At 36.4% G+C, this 20,292-nt stretch overlaps 1 protein-coding gene across 1 annotated transcript in view; it reads left to right on the top strand.

The window, feature by feature from the left end:
• Positions 1–1,076: 1,076 nt before the first annotated feature.
• The window catches only part of LOC138697715 (uncharacterized), a 28,839-nt gene continuing 9,623 nt past the window's right edge, over positions 1,077–20,292 (top strand). Inside the window, exon 1 of the mRNA XM_069823195.1 lies at positions 1,077–1,985. Within this exon, the coding sequence (XP_069679296.1) occupies positions 1,331–1,985 (655 nt within the window). The 5' untranslated portion in view covers positions 1,077–1,330. The remainder of the gene's footprint in view (positions 1,986–20,292) is intronic.

Genomic DNA, 20,292 nt, shown 5'->3' with positions numbered 1-20,292 from the left:
TTTTTAGAGTAACAATTATTGTGAAAGATTCTTAAGTAGGGTAAATTAGGGTCTGTTGGACAGTCGGGCATGTTGGACACTTCGTACTTTAACGTGTTACCTCTCCACTTGTGGGCACCACATTCTGCTAGAAGTCAATGACGGAAGAACTCGTGGCTACTTCCGTCATTGACTTTTAGCAGAATGTGGTGCCTACAAGTGGCGAGGTAACACGTTAAAGTACAAAGTGTCCAACATGCCCGGCTGTCCAACAGACCCTAATTTACCCTATTTAATTTGTTGTTAAAGTGAAGAATCTCCTTGCCGAAGAAGCGAAGGCCACATGTTTTAAAGTCATTACTATCTGGAAAACATTAAATTTATTATTCCATAATGAAATACGAAATCTATGTCTATTTCTAGAAAGAAACAGAAACACAATGAACTGTTGCGTATTCGGTCTACGAAATATGAATGAATGGGCAGGAGTCGCGACTTGCAGCTGTGAATGTACGCGAGCTGATCCCAGCAATTCTACGCGCAGCATCACTCTCTGTCTACTGCACGGAGCGAGATGGGAAGTAGGTTACCGGCGGAAACCCATAACACACACACCAGCCCTGCGGACGTTATTATCCAAGGCACCGCGTCAAACAGCGTCTATTTGACCCCGACATTGTCACAGGCTCTTGACCTTCCTATTTCTTGTTTTGCGTAGCAGAATAAAGAATTCCATTGCCGTATATTGAGGAAGCACTCTTCTTCCTCCCACGTATCTTACACGCACAGGCGAGGGCCATAAATGGAAAGCAGCATCGGGCATAAATAGGTGCTTTATCGCTCATAGCATCTCAACATACAACTCATTGAAGTCGGCACCGAAACACGTCTAGCTCCCCTCCTTCCGCAGCAACTTACCATATATAATACATACACAAATTATCTTCTCCTCTTTTTGTGTTATTTTTACTTCTCTTCCCCTCTCCCTCCCGCTCCCGCGTCTTATATCATTGGTTGCTATAAGCGTTTGGTCACGTTACCGAGATGAAGAAGCCTCGGTTGAAAGGGAAGATCAGGATGAGGGGAAGAGAGCAAGAAGAGGTGGAAGAAAGAGGAGGAGGGTGTCTCGGGCTACGCTCTTTTACCTACTGACCGTCTTTTATTCCAGAAAGGCCTGAAGACCTGGAAAACAGACAATAAAACCCGCGAGTTGGAGCCGGCATCGTCGCAGTCTACCACCAACAGGTGTCCCATATCCCCAAGAGCCAACTGCTCTGCATTGCTCCTGTTCAAGAGCCAGGCAGACGCAGGTGATTCCACCAGTCGGAGAGGCTGGCTGGACGGCGATATTATGGTGTCGTGCAAGAGAAGGCACTTCCTCAGAGGGCCCGTCTTCGGGCTCTTTACGTTGCTGTTAGTCACAACTCTGACACACGGACTTGCCATCGGCGGAGACCTACAGAGTCAGCAGATACTGCAAGCCGAAATACCAAAGGGCGTCGAAGACAGCGCCACAAGGGAAGCAAAATTCTTGAACTTCAAGTCGCTTGTGGCAGGACAGTCCAATGAGATAGACACGGATACGCCGAGCGTCAAGGGAGACGAAGTGGACAACCCCGCGACGGCCTTGTCGGGGATTTACTCAGACTGCATTACGGAGTTCTCGTTCACTTGTGTCCAGAGAAAGGTTCTCGTATTCTTCGACCGTCTCGGAAGGATGGAGAGCTTCAATCTTCTTGGGGACTTCATATCCGTGGTTCGAACCCGACGCGACACGACGCCTCCGATCACTGAGGACGGCCTCAAGGCCAGGCTTTACACTGGCGGCAACATTGAGGCCGATATGGACTCTCTGATGGACTTGGTCGCCGATCGCTTCTTCAGCAGCCACATATTGAGGGTGAGGCTACCTGCTTGGACAGAAGCGTCGGTGCCAAACGACGTCGGGGAGGCACGTACAGGCACCACGGTGGACATCAGCCTGGGGACTTCCATGGAGGAAGAAGGTAAGACGAGCGAGGGTCAGGAAGTTTGCGGAAGAAGAAACTCTCTTCCATAAGACTAAATCAAAATTATAATTATTTGATTCCTCTAAATTATGAACAATTTGAAATCATAACTTCATTAATATTCGTAACCCCATTTGAACAAATTTCTCGCTAACATTTAGCGCCGTGTAAAATTAAGTAATACCATGTTTTTTATTATAAGATTACGAAATTTTTCAAATTTAAAATTGCCCTAAAAATTAATAAAATGATGTGTTTCGGCAAAAAAAGTGTGAGAATTCCACATTATATTCTCTCAAAAATCAATTTCGTTTTCATTATTTATGATTTTACGTTACAGTTTACTAATTATGGGTAATTTTAAAATCGCAAACGCCTGAGTAACAATAAGACTATTATTAGTACATAAAGCTCTTGTCAGATTATAGGGACGCATAAAAAATAAGGAATACGTTTTTCGTTGTAACTTTTTGGAAATATTTGAAACTCAAAATTATCTTAAGTTACATAAGCGTAATTATATAATGAAGAGTTTTAGCAGGATATGAGTCAGAATCCGTCATCTTTGGTTGTTATTAATTATTTTTTTGTAAATTATCTAAAATTATTTTTTTCATCATAAAGCAAGCTTTTCAATAAAACCATTTAGTACTATTAAGAGTTTACTTATTGGCTTAAAACTTAAAAAAGAAAAAAAATACTTTCGAACCTTTGAATATATTTTTATCTTCAGCATTTTTATAACAATTATTTTAGCAATTGCAGGACCAATAAAAAATTTGCTAAAAGTACTAAATTTGTTATATGTCGATACATAAATATTTAAACATTTGGTAACCACACAGACGTTTTCGTATAATTTTTAATTTTAATTTTAAATTGTAAATAATTTTATTATTTTAAATATACAAAAATTCTGGCACTTCCATCTCGTGTTCAGGAGAATATTCAATACCTAATGAAATTACATAGAGAAATTACAATAAAATAACTTCTTAAAAATTTCTATCCAATAATAAATAATATTGCTCCTGTAAACTTTATTAAGAAATAATTTTGAGTTTTTTTGAGTTCAAATTATGTGGTATGTAAAATATTTAGTACCGAAAGATATGTCAGTAGGTCTACTGTGATAAAAATTATTGCATAATGCTTCCGAAGTTTGTAATGAAATAATATGTAACAATTATTTTGAGCACGTTGCTTTTTATTTGAGAGTTCCTTGATCACTTTGAAACTTAAAGGTCCTTTAAAAATATCCGGATAAGAGACACATTAAATTTCTAATTCAGTAGGCCTATACTCTATTCTCTATTTATATATTTTATTACTTTTCATAAACAGCCTATAAACATAGACACATAAACAGAAATTAATCTAATATTATTATATACATACTAAGTGAAAGATCGTTGTAAAGAACGTGATGAGACTTTTTTGTGCCGTGACATAGATGCAGAAAGATCCAACATTTCGGAGCTACGTATCATGAGAGAAGGCAAAAAATTGAAGTTCTTGTGTGGATCTGTGTATGTCTCGGTAACTGATGCAAGAAACAGATATCCCTTTCTTTGTCTTTCCTAATCATGGAACCATTCATACTTTCGAAACACGAGATAAATTAGAGAATGTCAGAAAAATTAAAAAATCAAGAGCAAAAAAAATTGTTTTAGTTTATGCTTTATAAGGCATTCTTTTTATATCGTGTAACCAATATTGTCTACCATGGATTGGACACTTTTTAAAAATTAACAAAATCAAAATGCACAGAACAACAACAGAATACAAAGTAAGAGATTTCAAGTGGAAATGCAAGAATTTGTAGAGACGAAATTAATCCTATCAATGTCTAATTTTTATTTATGACGGTAGAACGAAATCCTGAGAATTAAGTAGTAGACCTACCATTGGTAAAATCGAATTTCAGGTATATTTCAAAACAAAGTCATTGTTGTATTTATTTTTGTAATTATATTTGAAACCGGAAAAATTAACAATTTGAAGCGCCTATTCCCTAAAATGGTGCCTGTGTTTATTTTCATTCGAAAAATATGTGTTGTGTAATTTTAAAGAAACTTAGCCGAGAAACCATTAATTATAATACAGTATACTATACATCATTAAAAGTTATGTAGAATTGTTATTTTTTACACAGTCTTAAAAATTCTGGGACTGGCATATTATATAATAAGTAGAATGTTTTGCATCAACACCCATTTCCATAACTTCATCGCAAGTGTATATGTGTCCACCATTTTATTCTAGTACAAGTAATAGTCTCTCTTTAATGCTTTATACAACAGCTCTGAGCTCGTATTCTGGAATATTTGCCACAGTGTGTGCGATGGAGTCCTTCAACCCATAAATCGTCGTAGCTTTGCTCAAGGACAAGCTTTCTTTCACATAGCCCCATAACCAATAATCTTCCGGGTTATATCTGGCGATCTTGTAGGGCAAGTTACAGGAAAGCGCCTATTGTTAAGGGGGACACGTGTGTGAGTTTCAAAACTTCTACAATTTTCTTCCAAAATTTACTGATTTCAGTTTAAATTACATAAACATGACTGTAATACTGTCATCTGTACAAAATTTGGTGTCACTAGGACTAATAGTTTAGAAATTATATTTTTTAAATATATTTTATATTAAAGTCACTAAAAGGACTCTCTGTAACAAAGTTTTCAAAATTTTTTAGTTCATATTGGCTCAAAAGCTTGAAAATAGTCTTGGAATTATAAATTAATTAGCTTTTTGAGCTCAGTATAAATAGAGTCGTAAATTGTTAAGTGGATTTTCTTAATTTTTCACCATTATTTCACCATAAGACTTAGTGTGAAACTTACGGGAGTTTTAAAACTTCTACAATTTTGATCCAGAATTTATTAATTTTAAGCTACATAGATATGCTTACAATATTATAATCTGTACAAAATTTGGTGTCATTAAGACTAATAGTTTTGAAATTATATTTTTTAAATATATTTTATATTGACGTCACTGAAAGGGCTCCTTGCGACAATGTTTCAAAACTTTTAGTTCATGTAGACTCAAAAGCTTCAAAATAGTCATGGAAATATAAATGAATTAGCTCTTTCACATCAGTTTAAATAGAGAGTTACAAAAAATTTTTAAATGGATTTTCTTAAATTTTCACCATCATACGACCACTAGAACAATCAGAAACAAATAAACTCGTTGTCATGGTGATGCAAGAGGTCCCATTTCTTGTGCAATAAATCAGTACGAGAATTTTAAAAATTGTATAGAAAGTGAAGAAAATATGAGCATTTAAAGTTATCTTTTTTGAAAAACTCTTTACAACAGAGGGAGTGAAAGAAAGAAAAAAGATAGAAATAAGCAAAGAAGGGAAGAAATAAAGAAAGAAAGAAATGAAGAAAGAAAGAAAGACCCAGTAGAAGAAAGGAAGATTGAAAGGAAGGAAGAAAATGAATGAATGAATGAATGAAAACCAAAATTGTTCTTGCTTTAACTGAGAAGTCTACAGTGTACTCAGTATTGTATAGACAATCGATAATATTCCAATACATCTCTTTCAGTATAAACTTACCGTTTTCAGCGAAATTCTTTCAAAACGTTCTGCCTCGTTAACAGCTACGCCCACCTTTTCATTCTGCGGTTGTTATGGTACCGCGTTTGATTAATAAGCGGTTAATACATCACAGAGGCAGTCATCTGCATCGGAGCGCAGTTCTTCGTGAGGTGTCTGTTGATGCTTCACTCACGAATTTTAGTATTCTTCTCAACCATTTATTCACTAGTCATAATTTAATGCTAGTTTTGAATGAATAAATATGAGTGTGCATAATGTTCGTGGAGTTCCTCTGAATTTGACACTTTGTGATTATTATAATCCTGTTTGAATTGTCCATTGAAAAGACATAAATAGAGAGCACAGAATAACATCTGTAACGAAATATTTCAAAATTATCAGGTCGAATACCCCCTTAAAATTTCGTACATGAAAAGGAACTGTAAAGAAATGGGCAACAACAGAAATGTAAATGTCAACACGAACTGAAAAGAAAGCAGTTTCCAAATGAGTGTGTCATCTGCATTGAATAGGCCTATCCTTTTTATTAGGAAAGTAGAAGGCAGATGCTTTTCTCCTGCTTTTCATGATTCTCACTCGGTAGATATTTCGGTTTTCCGTCTTATTTGTAATACTGAATTTATATTGGCAGAGGGAGAGATGAATTCCTTGAAAGTGTTTAACGATAGTAGAATAAAGTTCATAAAAATAATAGGCTATAACAGAATTATCAAGTTACAAATCTGCAATTTACCGTATAGATTGGCCATAAATTCTAGACACCTAGACAAAGGAATCTGTCCTTTTTCTTCTCCATTATTCTCTCGACTTCTCTTTTTTCCTTACTTTTCTTCTCATCTTTTCATTTTCTCCTTTTCTTCCTTCACTTTTCTCATTATTTTCTTTTTTGGTCTCTTTTCTTCCTCAAAATTTAACTTTCATTTACGACTATTTTCTTAATCATCTCCTCATTTCTTTATCCTTCTTTCTTTCTTCATCTTCTGTTTTTTTCCAATTCGTTTGCTGTTCATATACTTATATTTAATTAACGCTTTTTTCTTTTTTCTTCCTCATCTTCGTTTTCTTTATCTCCTTATCTTATTTCTTTTTATCCTCAACTTTTCTCTTTTCCCTCTCTTAATTTTCACATCTTTTTGTCTCACTCCTATTTTCTTCCTCATCTTAATCTCTATCTTTTCCCTGTTTTCCTCATATCCTTTGGTTTCTATTAAGTTTTTCTCCTCAACTTTTAATTTTTTCCCTCTTTCCTTCTTAATCTTCTTTATCTTTCACCCCAATGTTCTTCCTCGTCTTCTCTTTGTTTCCTCGTTTCCTTGTTCCTCTTCTTTGATTTCTATTCATTTTTTCTCCTCAACTTTTTATGTTCCCTTCTTTCTTTAATCATCTTCTGTTTCTTTTATCCGTATTTTCTTCCTCACCTTCCCTTTTCCTTGCTATTCTTTCCTCGTTCCCTTACTTTGCCCTAATTTTATTCCATGCGTTCTTTTCCTTATTTTTTCTTCTTTTATTCTTCATCTTCTTCGTTTTCTCTTCACTCATTTTCTTCTTATCCTTTTATTTCTCCCTCTTTCTTTCCTCGTTTCTTCTCTTTATTACACTCTTATTGATTCATGTTTTTGTCTTTAATTTATCTTTATTATCTCCCTCTTCTTCTGTTCTTTTTGCCGTTAAATTCTTCCTCACCTTATCTTTCCTTTTACCTTTCTTTCCTTCTTTATTTTCTTCATTTCCATGTTCCCTCCTTTTCCTCTCATTCTTTTCCCCTTTTCCTTCTCATGTCTTCTTTTTCTTCCTCTTCGTCATCTTCCCTTCGTAGTACTCCTCTCTTTTCCTTCCACTTCTCTTCCGTATAGACGTATATCCAGAATTATTGATCTTCTTGTTGTAGGAGATGTGACGTATCTAGTTCGTCTCTGTTACCGACAATTAGAACGGTACTTGAACTACTATCTGGCCTAAACATTGTACATTAGTTTTTCGAAATAAAATTTTATGTCTCACAATTTTTAAGCAGTTTAATTTTTCAAATTTGCTGGCAGTATTTAGTCGTGTGCATACATTGACTGGAAATGGAGTTTCTACTTGCTATTATGGGACGTTCCCTTATAAGAAACTTTCCATATTCGCACAGAAATGTTGTTTCAAACTTATAGCAGATGTGAAATATTCCATTTATTCTTATAAAATGTATCAGTATTATAGTCGTCATGATTTTCATCAATAAAAATTCAGGTATTAATAATTCTTGTTCTTTCGTTCAACAGAGTTTGGAATATTTTTATATTTGCCTTTAATCTTTCGGCTTGTAATATATTATGATTATAGCCTTTGGTTTGCTCATTTCGAAAATTTTATTTTTATTTTTTATTGGGTTATTTTACGACGCTGTATCAACATCTAGGTTATTTAGCATCTCAATGATATGAAGGTGATAATGCCCGTGAAATGAGTCCGGGGTCCAGCACCGAAAGTTACCCAGCATTTGCTCATGTCGGGTTGAGGGAAATCCCCGGAAAAAAAAAAAAACCTCAACCAGGTAACTTGCCCCGACCGGGATTCGAACCCGGGCCACGTGGTTTCGCGGCCAGACGCGCTGACCGTTACTCCAAAGGTGTGGGCCATTTCGAAAAGATTTGCATCGATTTATTTACTGTTTTTAGGTTTCGTAAATAACTTTATTTACGCTACTTTTTTTTCTAAATTTCTGCATTTCTCTTTGGCTTCACTCGTTGTTATCACAGCTATAATGCTCGCCATTTGATCCGAGATTCGCGGATTCAAACCCGACCGACGGAGATGGAGTTAACGGGCAATGAAACTCTTAGCATGGCTTCCTCCGGGAGGAAAGTATAGTTGTGAGGTCTGTGTCGTAATTCATGACATTTAAATAAGCCCTATTGCTGAAAAGGTGCTTTTCTCAGCCATTTCTCGCCGATGTTGAACTTCGACGCGGAATAACCTCCGCAGTTGAAGGCCATACTCCTTTATACAGGGTGATTCACGAAGATCGTACAATACTTTAGGAACTGACTTCTGATAAACTTGTGATGAAAAATGTTCATATAAACATGTCCTAATTAAAAAATTGTCTAATTTATAGACTCGTGAAAGTCGAACAGGAACATGGAAGTCAAGAAGATATCAATTTAATTTCTATGAAAATAATACTGGATGTATTATAAATTCATTAAAGGACATTCATATTATTATTCACCAGAAAAATTTGTATTACAATTTTTTTTAAACGAGCTTCTACAGCAATGCACGTCATCATTGGGAAGTCAACGTAACAACTGGTAAAAAAATCAAACAATTCTCAATTCGTTTTGAAAGTTTATCGAATACTCTATGCATTGTTCCGATCAATGTCAGTTATTTACATTACAGTATAATTTTAAACTTTCGAGCGAAGTTTACAAGGATCTGTATTTTGGAAGTAACAACCGTGATTATTTCCAAAACTATTAAAAATCGGGTCCACACCTGTGGAGTAACGGTCAGCGCGTCTGGCCGCGAAACCAGGTGGCCCGGGTTCGAATCCCGGTCGGGGCAAGTTACCTGGTTGAGGTTTTTTTCCGGGGATTTCCCTCAACCCAACACGAGCAAATGCTGGGTAACTTTCGGTGCTGGACCCCGGACTCATTTCACCGGCATTATCACTTTCATTTCATTCAGACGCTAAATAACCTAGATGTTGATACAGCGTCGTAAAATAACCCAATAAAATAAATAAAATTAAAAATCGGACACGTGTATAAGAGGTGAGATTGAAAAGTTCGTGACCTGACACATAGATGACATTGAAAACGTGTCAACAATGCTGCTATTGTTAGCGAAAATTTTAAATTAGTTCAAGCGCGAAAAATCATAATTTTCTGTTGACTATATTTTGTATAGTTAGATTTTGAAGTTAGTGCAACGAACAGATTTGCAAAAATGAAAAATATTGATCTTCGCGTTGTCATTAAATGTTTCGTAAAAAATGGAATGAGTTCAACGCAAATTAAAACAGACATGGAACTATATTCGGGGAATCCGCTCTAGCGTTTTCGACTGTGAAAAAATGGGCGGCACTATTTAAACATAGTATTTTTTTTTTTTTAGTATTTATTTATTTAACCTGGTAGAGATAAGGCCGTCAGGCCTTCTCTGCCCCTCTACCAGGAGATTCCAACTACAATATCAACAATAAAATTACAATTACATAGTTGAGAGAGTGTGGAAAACGATCCCCGCAGTGAACATATAGTAACAGCAACAAGCGAAGAAATCGTAGAAAAAATCTACGGTATGGTTTGGATGACCGTCGACTGAAAGTGCGGGAAATTAGCGAGGTTATGCATATCTCAACTGAAGGGGTGAGTCACATCTTAGTCAATATCTTGGGCATTTCCAAGGTCTCCGAAAGATTGGTTCCTCGTTTATTAACACCGGACGTCCGATGTCAAATTTCGAGAGATTGTCCGGCTCGATTCGAGAAAAATACGTTTGATTTATTGAGACGGTTTGTGACCACTCATGAAACCTGGATCCACTACTACATACCGGAGATAAAACAGCAATCGGAACAATGGAAACATAGTGATTCTACGCCTCAAAGAAAACAAAAGTTGTTCAATTGGCTGGGAACGTTATGGTGTCGTGTTCGAAAGGGATAATCATGATAGACTATCTTGCAAAATGGAGAAAAACAACCGGAGAATATTATTCAAATCTCCTAGAGCAACTGAAAGGGAAAATTCATGAGAAGAGATCGGTTATAGCTTTTAAGGAACCCGCAGGTTCATTGCCGCCCTCACATAAGCCCGCCATCGGTCCTTATCCTGTGTAAGATTAATTCAGTCTCTATCATCATATCCCACCTCCCTCAAATCCATTTTTATATTATCCTTCCTGTTACGTCTCAACCTCCCAAAGGTCTGAGGGGGATTATGTTGAGAAATAAAGATTGGCTCAAAAAATTCTAGTTTAATTTCTATGTCAGTTTGTGAACTTTTCAAACAACCCTCGTATATTCACTTTTTCTTCTGAATGATATCAGGAATCAGTTCCTGGAATATTGCACGATCTACGTGAATCACTCTGTTTACTCCAGTAAAGCACTTTTCATTTCGACTGTTTCTTTGCAAAATTTTCTACATTTCTTCATTAGAAAGGTGTAGCCTACTCCTAAATGAGATTTTTCTACCTGTGAAACGAATATCAGGTAATCATATGTCAAAACCTCGGCCTCGTCTCGCAAAATACCAACTCTATACCACCACGCTGAATAATCTGGTGTTCGATACAATGTAGTTAGACCGTGTCCCAAAGCTACATCTACAGCTGAAGTGAACTAGATAGTTAACTAAATATCCGGATGTGACGTCAGGTGCCATGATCCAAAACTACATAGTGCATAACAATCAAGTCCGTAGTAGCTAGTAAACGAAAATGCTTGCTTGGTTGATGACTTATACACTAAACAAACATGAATTTCTCGTTAGCAATTGGAGCTATGAAATCTGAAGAAAAAATTGGAAATTGTGTTTTATTTAACGACGCTCGCAACTGCCGAGTTTATATCAGCGTCGGCAGTGTGCCGGAATTTTGTCCTGTAAAAGTTATTCTATATGCCAGTAAATCTACTGACATGAGCCTGTCGTATTTAAGTACACTTAAAATGCCATCGACCTGGACCGGAATTGAACCCGTAACCTCGGGCACAGAAGGTCAGCACTCTGCCGACTGCGCCACCCGGCCGACGAAATCTGAAGATACTTGGAAGTAAAATGTAGAACAATATGTTAACTTTCAACATTGACATTGGTATCCGATACCTTCTTTACATTATTTTTGTAAATATTGTAATATTTTTGGCTCTTATTTTTTCCACATAAGTCGTAATGGAATTGCATTAGGATACTGCCTTCTTGCTGCACTGTGATTTCATAGTTTAAAGAAAAATAGTCTATGAAGGTCGTGATTCAAGCATATATGTTCAAAGCTCTCTAGTGTATAGATTACTAGTCAACTAGTTACTAGTCACTAGTGTCTAGTATAGACTTGAGCTTTGAGTCACGGCCTTAAACAACCGACTAAATATTTCAGTTGTTTCTAGTCTGTTCTCTTTTTGTTTGAGATTTCAAACTTCACTGCTTTGCATTAGACTGAATAGGGCTAGCTTATTGAATACCATTCTAGAAGTATTTTTCAACCCGATCCAAAATGTTTTGTCCAATATTTCTAAGATCCGCTCTGTGGTATAATCTCATTTACCACAATAAATGCCTCGTTTATGTTCGGATGACCAAGATGTTTCTCGGCAGTAATTGGATGTTGTCAAAGTGTGCGTGTAAAAGAGAAGAAGAGCATCGCATAGCTCCGAGGTAGCGAATTGGACTCGTGATTGATACTGCTTTCGGGCTTAGATAAGAATCCGGCTTAGGTTGATACCTGCATGGTTTATTCTGAGGATTTATTAAACTACAAGACGAATATCAGGGAATCTCATGGCAAATCCTGGGTCTTATTTAGCTGTTACCGGATCCCACTCCGACGCTAGATAACCTCATATTTGATTATCGTTAAATAGACGATTAAAAATGCAGAACGCATTTTGTTTGCGGTTGAGCAGTAACGAAATATTAAGAACAAACTTAGTTTTAGAAATGAAAAAATACAATTTTTATCATTAATATTGCAGAAATTTTCAGGAAAATGGAAGGATTTTGTGTGTCGTACTCAATGTTTTCTAATATGAGTGAGTTGTAAGTGACATGTAATATTTCGTGAGTGTGCTAAGCCCATGTCTGTAGTCCTTCATTTTCTGGTTAAAATGATGCTAGTCGGAAGTTCCAAGAAATGTTCCCATTATAGTGTTTTTGTAATATTCCCTTAAAACACCTTTACTTTAGTGGAACATTTTTTTTCTGTTTTCTGGCGACGTGGGAGGAAAAATAACTAACAAATACGAATTCCAGAGTTCATGTTTCTCTCGTGACACTTAAATATGTCTTATAAAGCTTTCGTGTAACATTTCATTGCAGTCATTATAAATTTCTCTATAATGTTAGTGATAGAATGTACTTTTAAAAACTAAAGGAACCACCGGCGTAGCTCAGTCGGCAGAGGCGCTTTCGTTCTGATCCTGAGCTGTCCTCGGGTGTGGGTTCGATTTCCGCTTGGTCTGATTACCTGGTTGGGGTTTTCCGAGGTTTTCCCTAACCTTAAGGCAAATACCAGGTAATCTATGACGAATTCTCGCCAAATACTATCTTGCTACCACCAATTCCACCGACGCTAAATGACCTAGTATTTGATACAGCATCTTTAAATAACCAACTAAAAATTAAAAAATTAAAGAACTAAAGGAAGCACTGAGACACATAGAAGAGGCATCTTGCCTGACTTTTTGATACCACGAGAATATTGTCGAAAGAGCCTTTTCAATAACTCGAAAGTAAACAAAGTATTTCAGGTGGTGTAGAAGTCCCATGTTATTTCAAAATACTGTGTAATATCGAGAGTAACAGTGGTAATAACAGTAGTAGTAGCAGCAGTACAGTGGACTTAATGCGAACACTAAGAGAAATTTGAAAAATAAATATCCAATATTCGAATTAACCATCTTTTTTTTTTTCAGAAAATTCCACATAATAAAGAATTATACGCTAAAATATCGTATATTAAATCAGTACTTTTGAATGCACAAGAGCAAGTAATATACTAACTTTCGTACGTACAATAATGAATATTTCCAAAAATGTATTCTTTTCCAAGTTATTGACTAGTGAGTAAGAAGGATGAGGACACATACAATACCGTTGAAGTGTTGGATATCCCGCCCTTTGCGCTTCCTTGTGGTCAGTCATTGGATAATGGTACAAAATCTGTCAATAGTAGCAATAACTTTTTTCTATTTCGCTACTTGTCGATCACTATGAAGTTTATGAATAGAATTTTAATTCTTGGAATTATTAAGAATTGATATTTTCAGAAAGGTCTTTTGGATTTCTCTAGAATTCCAGATAGAACACTATTTTTGTTGAATCTAATGAAGTTCTGGCTTCGAAAATTCGAATTAATGATGGATTTAAAAGATTGGTTTAAATAGAAATTTGTAACGAAATAAATATTTATTAGACACTTTCTACTGCAGAGGTTATTTATTCATCGACGAAATTCAACCTGGGCGAGAAATAGTTCATCAATTTTGCCTGGGACTTTTATCAGAGACAGGATTCTTGTATGTGCCATAAGTTTACGACACGGGACCCCAGCTTTACTTACCTCACGGAGGAAGCCATGCTAAAGATTTCATCGCCCCTTAAATTCCATCGTCCTTGGCCAAGTTTCAACCAGCGAATGTTAGATGTAACAATCAGCACGGTGATCGCATTTGGGAACGACGAAAGAGAAGGACAGAAAGAGAGAGAGAGAGAGAGAGAGAGAGAGAATGAAAATGGTGAGGCGATTAGTTTTTGAAAATTCGGAGGTCATTACAGGAAGTAAATCTTGTACATCAGTGATTCTCAGAAGAAAGGCCGCGGCCTTCTGAGTGTCCGAAGAGCGAACAAAGTAATAATAATAATAATAATAATAATAATAATAATAATAATAATAATATTATTATTATTATTATTATTATTATTATTATTATTATTATTATTATTATTAATTTTTAAAAAGTTATTCTATGAATATTTGAACATTCGACTATTTTACTTTAAATGAAAACGTAACTGAATTGTAATCTTTTAAAATTGAAACCACGGAGTACAAGGGTAAAGACCCCAATGGTACACCTCTACTGACTGGGTTTATACACCAAGAAGCTGGCAAATTCAGCTTAAAGGTGGCAACCTCACCAATTTCCAACCCTAATAAACATTGGTATTTCGTACAGGGGTAAATTGTCACTCGACAGACTAAGGCATATATCGAACATATTACGGATAACGACTATGCAAGTAGGCAGACAAAATATAGGTCCTCAGCATACGAGATGAAAGCAAAAATTCATTTAGTCTCAGAACGAAATCATCCCCATCCTTGATAGGAGGAAGAAGAAGTAATTATTGTTATCATATCATTATCATCATCATTATTTAGCCTGCGTGGCTACTTCCGTCATTGACTTCCAGCAGAATGTGGTGCCCACAAGTGGCGAGGTAACACGTTAAAGTACAAAATGTCCAACATGCCCGACTGTCCAACAGACCCTGATTTACCCTATATTGTCATCACCATTAAAAAACTAGTCTTTTGGCCAGCTCCATTTTTATTCGTAGGTATTAAGAACAAAAGATATCGGGGTAGACTGTATCGTGAATTCGACTCTTGGGACAAGATGTAAAATATCTGTTGATTATACGCCCACTTTCGTTAGCGCTGCTTATGCCTCGACATTGTGAATTTTCTATTTTCACTCAATTCACTCGCAAAATTTTTCCAATTTAACTTGTCGATTGCTGATTGCTCCTCAATTGAGATTGTAGCCTGATTAGTTACGAATCGTTTGACACCAATACGAACGTTCTGTCACTTTGAATTCTCGAGTTACACTGGCACGGCTGCCTCGCGACCCACCAAATTGTAGCTCAAATTCCACCCTCCTGCGTATCGCTAGATGACATCACCCGCTCCAGCACAAAGTCATGTTGGATACATCTATGCTTTGTCTGACGATCATCTTTACTTCATTGGAATATGTTGCGTAGTTTAGAAATTATAGGCGTGACAAAAATCACCTGAAAATATGTCGGTCGACACTCTGCAATGGCACTCTTTAGTACTAGACCAAATTTGGAGATGTATTCACGTCAGAAAAGCTAGCTACTCTGAATTAGCGAGATTCTCTGGTCATGAGACTTGCATGGCGTATGGCCACCATTTGAGGCAGTAAAAGACAAGCTGAAAAAAGGAATATTCAGTCTGTCCCTGCGGGGAGTATACCTATATTTTCCAGCTTTCAATCGAGCATAAATGCACTGTGCTCTCGGGCAAAATAACAATTGAACTACAGTGTAGAATTCTATTTTTAGGCTAGTTGAAAATGTAATTAATTATTTATTGTGACCCTCTGGCAGACGAGAGTATTCCCAATGCTTGTACAAGAACGGCCTGATGGCGAGACTCGCCACCATACATTTGATCATTCCCTCCAGAGATTTGTGTGAATATATGGATCAACTGTGGCTTCAGTATCAAAGATTCCATTCTATCCCGTCCATATAAAGGGTCGAAGTAATATATCTGCGGAGAATTCAACAGCATAGTTCTTGGATTGATCATTGATTAAGGTTTTGGCTGATATGTACAGATATGGAATTAAAATTTGGGGCGAGTCTTGTTAGGAGTTCACCTGTATGTAGGCAATACTTTTACACGACTGTCTACAAGAAGTATATCTACAGGGGCTCTTGTTTACTGTACATGCTCAGTGTGTTGTAAGAAGAGACGAGAATTCCATGCAAATGCATGTTTTTATAATAACATAGGACATAGCTCAAACTTAGTACTTATCCATTTCATTACTTTTTGGTTCCAAATATGTGTACTTTTTTTTGTGCATATTTGCATGTTTTGACGTTTTTGGGGATAAAACATGCATAATGCATATTTAAGCAATTTTTAACTTAATCATGCATATAATATACATTATATTCAGTTTAAAGGTGGCCGGGTAGCTCAGTTGGTAGAGCAGCTGGCTAGGGGCTAGGGACTGGAAGGTCCGGGGTTCGATTCCAGGTGGTGACAGGATTTTTTCTCGTTGCCAAACTTTCAGAACGGCTTCGAGGTTCACTCAGCCTCCTATAAAATTGAGTACCGGATCTTTCCCGGGGGTAAAAGGCGGTCAGGGCGTGGTGCCGACCACACCACCTCATTCTAGTGCCAAGGTCATGGAAAGCATGGGGCTCTACCTCCATGCCCCCTAAGTGCCTTCATGGCATGTTACGGGGATACCTTTACCTTTTACCTTTATATTCAGTTTAAATGCATGTTTTAATGATTTTGAGTGGACACGCCAGTTTCTCGATTTTTATGTCCCTTATTTTAGCTTTAGAAATCAGGAGTGAAGAAAGAAAGAAAGAAAGAACTAAATAAAAGAAAAAAGTTCATTCAAGTTTGCACCCATAACTTCTTACGATATAGTGAGGTCATTCTCTGCCTACAAAAACATATTGACTGACAAGTGCAGAAACCTCACAGAAACCAATTTAGAAATGATGTTAGTTGTTAACTGTGCAAAAAAGTGAAGTTAAATAAGAAATTTGAAACAAAAATGAAAGTGCATATTTTAATGTATTTTCCGCCTGTTTGTGCATGTTTCATAGTTTAATAATGCATGAATGCATGCATATTTTGGGATTTTATAGTGCATGAAATTCTCGTCTCTAGTTATAAGCGAAACTTATACAATAAAGGAGCTCCAAATTTTATTTTCGTATCTGTACATCTATTATCAGGCAGTACATCTCACTTTACGATATGTGTCAGAGGAAGAACAATTTTCTGTATACATCTGAAGTCTGATGAGTGTAATATGTTATTAGTCAACGATGTATGGAATGTAGGGCAAATGGAAGAGGTCAATCTACCCTATTATCTCCTAGATTAGTTGCCTCATGAGTGATGCCTTATTGGTGTCACTTATAAGGTTCAAATCTGTCTTCAAACAATTGACTAACAATTCCTTGGATAGAGTGCAACAAAAAATTCTAATATAATTTTAGTCCCAAATGAATAATATTTTCATAAAAAAATTACTTTCACCCAAAATGGTTTTTTTACTTGGTTATTCAAGGATACTGTACCAACTACGAGGTTATTTATCGTCAATGAGATTGTTGATAGCGAGATGAGGCAGAGGATTCGCCATAAATTACCTGAAATTTGCCTCATGGTTCTGGAAAACCAAGGAAAAACCCGAGGTAATCAGCCCAAGCGGTAATCGAACCCGCGCCCTAACCCTAAATGTTAACACTATTTTACTCAATAGCCTAAGTACTACCTTACGATTCTGATGTTTATTCTTAATATTAGAGAAGATGATAAGGAATGATTTATCTCTTTGCTGTTTTTAAATAAAATATACTGTTTTCTTGCAAATTAAATAAAATAGTTTAACACGTGACGTTACTTTCTGCCATTACGAAGCCTGGAAACCCTACTGCAATGGCAAAGGGACAGAATGCTGCTATTCAGGCCTGAGTTCGTGTGTATAATGTGTATATTCATAGATGATTCTGCGATGCGCTGTTGTCATGATACGCAGACTTTAGCCCAATTTTGTAATTAACAATGCATTTAATTACAAAGCGCACAATACGATTTTAATTTATTTTAATGTATTCTATTGTCTCCTTGAATCTGCACAGTATATCACTTTCGCACTGTATGTATAAAGAATTCTGATTACAAAGTTGTAACATAACGGGTTTACGCCAGGACATAGGCGCAAGTAACAACAATTTACTTGTTATTCAGCGCGTCAGTGTTCGGCAATAAAATCTCGAGAATTATACAGTATACAGGTTCCACCAAAAGTTAAAGGACACCCCTGCATAAGTGATGTTTCACTCCTGTCTTATCCTATTACGTGGAACCCTCTGATCTTAATACAGGGACCAAATGCCTGTGAAAAGTGGTTTTTACTGTAAACCCAATCTATATATCTTCCAAAGTGTGTATTATATAACAATTATCCTGTTATAAAACTTATTTAAAAATTAGATATTTTGTAGGAAAATAAGTAATTACTCCAGAATGGGTTGACTTAGATCAGTGAATTTTGGGATAGTTAGACATATCTGAAAGATTTCTTGTGCAATTATTGTTTTTAGTTTTAAAAATTTGTGACAGTTCGTGCAGGTACTGTAATTTGCATTATTTTCTTTTTTTGTTTAGGAAAAATTGCCATTTTCTAAAATTCTCTTGAGCTTGAAATTCGCGGCAAATGGACGAGGGTTCGTCACTGTCATTTATCGGAAGTTGGTAACATTGGTCAATCATCTTATTCCCTCCATGTTTAGTAATCAGCTGTGGAGTTTGCTACAGTTGTGGAAAGGTTGGATTTCTTTCTTGAAAAAAAAAAAAAATGAAAACTGGTCGAAATTCAGTGAGTGTGTACGTGAAGTCGGAGATTGTTGGGATGGGGAAGAATGACTGGAGATAATATCTAATTCTATTTCAAAATTCATTGATCTGAGTCAACCCATTCCAATCTTTTCGACAAACAATCATGACGGGTCCACACCTGTAGAGTAACGGTTAGCGCGTCTGGCCGCGAAACCAAGTGGCCCGAGTTCGATTCCTGGTCGAGGCAAGTTACCCAATGTGAGTAAATGTTGGGTAACTTTCGGTGCTGGACCCCGGACTCATTTCATCGGCATTATCACCTTCATCTCATTGAGACGATAAATAACCTAAGATGTTGATAAAGCGTCGTAAAATACCTACTAAAAATCATGACGGACGATCGATTCGGCATCATAAAAATGCAAGACATGTCCTATTTTTCGAGATGGAGATGGTAATGAAAGGGTAATTGTGGAGAGGATTGGTGGAATGTTGATATAAAATAACGGGATAACCGTGATGAAATCATCACCAACGATGGCTTTGTCTACCATTGTTGAGATTTGAACTCCGGCCAACGATTGTAGCAAGCCAACGCTCTGTCAACTTATCTATCAAACCGACTATGATGATGATAAATGTTTCTACCATGCGTGTATGTATGTATGTATGTATGTATGTATGTATGTATGTATGTATGTATGTATGTATGTATGTATGTATGTATGTATGTATGTATGTATGTATGTATGTATGTATGTATGTGTGTATGTATGTATATAATGCCTACCCCCCCCCCATCACTTTCCGTGATTCGGGTTCCACATATTGCGAATAGATGGCAGAACTGTGACCAATTTTCTAGTTGCACACCATTTCGGCGGGTCACACTGTACATGATGTATATATCTGTGGAGTGTTATGTCGTGTTCTAGGTGAGTGTAAGTGTAGTGTATAGACTGAGTGGTGATGATGAGGATGAGGAAGGGAGAAGGGGAAAACCTGGTGCCAGCACGTAGCCTACTCCTGTCGAATAGCACCAGTTTCGTAAGAAGTTAAAAAATCGGTACATTCTATATCAACAATAGTAAACGTGCAATTTGTGTAACTAAATCGACGTTCAAATTTACTAAGTTTGCAAGACTGCTCAAAATCAAACTGAAAACAAATGTCACCATCTGGCGGCCAAATTTACAGCGTGTTATCGAATGCATAACTATTGGATAGATAAAAAAATTTGCTTTCAGAAATGGCACAAACTTATGTAGTCCATAAAGTTATGGAACAGATAGCTGTAGAATAAGTACCTTGATTTTTATGCAACCGGACATGAATGCTAGATGTGTAATGTATGTTTTCTCTCGTTATAGCAAACGGCCGCTACGAAACAGACTGTAAATTTCGAGATATACAGAGTTTACCGTAAGTAATGTCATTAATTTCAATGGGTCATTCTTTAAGATATTTCAAACAAAAGACTTTAATATAATTTTGCTCGTTTTTGTTTCCTTTTAGAGAAAAAAATGTTTTGTTTGAAACATTTCATACCGTATTTTTGGAAAGGCATTAATTTAATTCCCAATATGTTCAGTCAATTTAAGAGAACAGTGTATTACGATAATAAATGACTGAAAGAATTTTAGTTTTATCCTTTAAATGTACAGAAATTAG

The sequence above is a fragment of the Periplaneta americana genome, chromosome 4 (genome assembly GCF_040183065.1).
Source record: "Periplaneta americana isolate PAMFEO1 chromosome 4, P.americana_PAMFEO1_priV1, whole genome shotgun sequence".
In the NCBI taxonomy this organism is placed as follows: domain Eukaryota; kingdom Metazoa; phylum Arthropoda; class Insecta; order Blattodea; family Blattidae; genus Periplaneta; species Periplaneta americana.
This window is presented reverse-complemented; position numbering and strand designations above follow the sequence as displayed.